The 3,405-nt window shown below is 45.1% G+C and overlaps 1 protein-coding gene and 1 long non-coding RNA gene across 2 annotated transcripts in view; both read left to right on the top strand.

Annotated features, from left to right (window-relative positions):
• Positions 1-830, top strand: part of TMIGD1 (transmembrane and immunoglobulin domain containing 1) — a 10,417-nt gene extending 9,587 nt beyond the window's left edge. The window contains exon 5 of the mRNA XM_015566801.1: positions 814-830. Within this exon, the coding sequence (XP_015422287.1) occupies positions 814-830 (17 nt within the window). The remainder of the gene's footprint in view (positions 1-813) is intronic.
• A 1,097-nt stretch (positions 831-1,927) lies between these two features.
• On the top strand, positions 1,928-2,621 carry LOC107183824. The gene is made up of 2 exons (XR_001514622.1): positions 1,928-1,970; positions 2,505-2,621. It is a non-coding gene; the product is annotated as an uncharacterized LOC107183824 (long non-coding RNA).
• Positions 2,622-3,405: the final 784 nt, after the last annotated feature.

The following is a 3,405-nucleotide window of genomic DNA, read 5'->3' as shown; positions in this document are numbered from 1 at the left end:
AAGGGAGAGAGATAGAGAGTTAGAAACATCGATGAGAGAGAAACATCGATCAGCTGCCTCCTGCACATCCCCCACTGGGGATGTGCCCACAACCAAGGTACATGCCCTTGACCGGAACCGAACCCGGGACCCTTGAGTCCGCAGGCCAACGCTCTATCCACTGAGCCAAACCGGTTTCGGCAGCTGCTCACCTTTTGAGTAAGGCCACGTGCCCCAGCTGTGATGGGCTGGAGTTTGAATTGTTGAATGGTTAACCTTGTTGGTTAGCATGATGCAGAGTATGTGGGTGCATGGGTGTGTGCCAGGCATTTGACTCCACCAGTTAACCCAGTGCCAAAGGGAGGCAAATATGGCAGAAAGCCTCTGAAGAAAGGAGAGTGTGGCCTAGGCCGATTTCATTATCCAGCAAAAGCCATTCTTCTTGAAACATATGGTAACTGGCTTTTATTCGGGGCAACAAAGTCTCCCAAGAAGAAATTCACTGAACCCCTGCTCCCCAATCCAAAGCAAATTTTTTCCTACAAAAAATACTCAATTACATACAAATCCTGGAAACATTTTAAATTGAGAATGACATCTTCTCTAGATGTAATAAAAGTAATCAATGTAGCCAGAAAAATAAGACCTGGGACCAGTGCAGGGGTGGCTGTGTGTTCGAGGCATGTCTGTATGGGTGTGTATTTTTTTAAGTAGGAGATTATCAGGCACATGTGGGTTTCCTGTCCCTTGAGCCACCTTGATGCATTCAAAATATTGATTAATGGGCCTTTAAAAAGCCGGAAAACTCATTGCCCCTGTTGTGTTTGCCTTTAGTGCTGCATAAAGGGTGAAGATCCTCAAAGAGAAACAGCTCTGTAAGTACTGTGGGCTGGATCTGCCTCTGCCCCGGGGAGCAGTGGTGTGCATCACAAAGCCCATCCCGGGCAAACTCCTCCTGAGATGGGAGGGGTGGAAGGTTGAAGGGGTTCAGAGGAGAACAGAGGGTGGAGGAGAATCTGCCTCCTCTTTAGAGGAAGACGGGTGGGGCTGTTTGGGAGGTTGCCTGGAACTGAGAGTATCTTTGGTCTTAAGCCTACTCTCTCTTTAAACAACGTTGTGCTAATGCTTGTGCAACCGCATTTTTATTGCCCTGCAATGTAAATTAGTGAGAGGGCCTACCCTAGGGGAAGCCACCGCTGTGTTCTCCTCACAGCAAAGTCAGGAGCCACATTCCTCATCCTAAACCCTGCCTTCTCTTTGGAACGCCCCTTGAGTCCGCAGGCCAACGCTCTATCCACTGAGCCAAACCGGTTTCGGCAGCTGCTCACCTTTTGAGTAAGGCCACGTGCCCCAGCTGTGATGGGCTGGAGTTTGAATTGTTGAATGGTTAACCTTGTTGGTTAGCATGATGCAGAGTATGTGGGTGCATGGGTGTGTGCCAGGCATTTGACTCCACCAGTTAACCCAGTGCCAAAGGGAGGCAAATATGGCAGAAAGCCTCAGAAGAAAGGTGAGTGTGGCCTAGGCCGAGTTCATTATCCAGCAAAAGCCATTCTTCTTGAAACATATGGTAACTGGTTTTTCTTCGGGGCAACAATGTCTCCCAAGAAGAAATTCACTGAACCCCTGCTCCCCAATCCAAAGCAAATTTTTTCCTACAAAAAATACTCAATTACGTACAAATCCTGGAAACATTTTAAATTGAGAATGACATCTTCTCTAGAGGTAATAAAAGTAATCAATGTAGCCAGAAAAATAAGACCTGGGACCAGTGCAGGGGTGGCTGTGTGTTCGAGGCATGTCTGTATGGGTGTGTATTTTTTTAAGTAGGAGATTATCAGGCACATGTGGGTTTCCTGTCCCTTGAGCCACCTTGATGCATTCAAAATATTGATTAATGGGCCTTTAAAAAGCCGGAAAACTCATTGCCCCTGTTGTGTTTGCCTTTAGTGCTGCATAAAGGGTGAAGATCCTCAAAGAGAAACAGCTCTGTAAGTACTGTGGGCTGGATCTGCCATAAGCGGCGGGGGAGCAGTGGTGTGCATCACAAAGCCCATCCCGGGCAAACTCCTCCTGAGATGGGAGGTGCTGGAAGGTGAAGGGGTTCAGAGGAGAACAGAGGGTGGAGGAGAATCTGCCTCCTCTTTAGAGGAAGACGGGTGGGGCTGTTTGGGAGGTTGCCTGGAACTGAGAGTATCTTTGGTCTTAAGCCTACTCTCTCTTTAAACAACGTTGTGCTAATGCTTGTGCAACCGCATTTTTATTGCCCTGCAATGTAAATTAGTGAGAGGGCCTACCCTAGGGGAAGCCACCGCTGTGTTCTCCTCACAGCAAAGTCAGGAGCCACATTCCTCATCCTAAACCCTGCCTTCTCTTTGGAACTTCCTTTGATCTGTTGGTTCCAGATACGTAAAGTGGGCGGTGGGCAAAAAGAACCAAGGCATTCTTTCCAAGAGTAAGAATTTAATTTTGATTTTTTTTATTGTTATGGTCATCATTAAAATTAATTTCTTGGCTCGTTTCAGATGAGAAAGCTGAGATGCCACCTCATACAGCAAGAATTGTGCATCTGGATCGCCTTGATTTACGTAGCCCCATCTGTATTTATTGCTATTATTAAATTCACTCCTGTCAAATTGTCAGAGGTTATGAAGACGTGTTTCATTAAGCAGTTAACAGTAGTTTTTATGACTAATTTGATCTACTTGCGGAACATTTTTATGAAGAAAGCTGTTCAGAAGGAAAAGTAAGATTTTTGTTCAGTCTTCTCCCTGAAGGGCATGTTCATTGAAAGCTGTTCTGAAAAGGAAGGTAACTATGTACCATTTAGAGTATATTTTCCTAGAGAGGAGCTTAGCAGCTGTTTGGGTTTTACAAATCAGTGCACCACCACCCAAAATAACTGTGGGGCAACTTAGAGTGATCCGTTGTTTTAGGTTGCCAAGGAAGCCTGTAAAAAATACTAATTATCATCTGCTTTCACTGTCGTTATATCAAAGAAATGTTTTGGGTCGAAACCGGTTTGGCTCAGTGGATAGAGCGTCGGCCTGCGGACTGAAAGGTCCCAGGTTCGATTCCGGTCAAGGGCATGTACCTGGGTTGCAGGCACATCCCCAGTTGGGGATGTGCAAGAGGCAGCTGATCGGTGTTTCTCTCTCATCGATGTTTCTAACTCTCTGTCTCTCTCCTTTCCTCTCTGTAAAAACTCAATAAAATATATTTTAAAAAAATACCAATTATCATCTGCTTTCACTGTCGTTATATAAAAGAAATCTTTTGGGACTGAAAAGGGAAGGCTATAATATCAGAATATAAAATACTCTTTTAAATGGAAGAAATTATGAAAAACTCAGCACATTTTTCTCTCTTTTCATGATTGACACAGTCCCAAACCTTTTGGACTATATAGTGATGACTGAGAACAGT

The sequence above is a fragment of the Myotis davidii genome, unplaced genomic scaffold (genome assembly GCF_000327345.1).
Source record: "Myotis davidii unplaced genomic scaffold, ASM32734v1 scaffold363, whole genome shotgun sequence".
NCBI classification, from domain to species: Eukaryota; Metazoa; Chordata; class Mammalia; order Chiroptera; family Vespertilionidae; genus Myotis; species Myotis davidii.
Note: the sequence above shows the minus strand (reverse complement) of the source record. Positions and strands in the feature narration are given on the sequence as shown.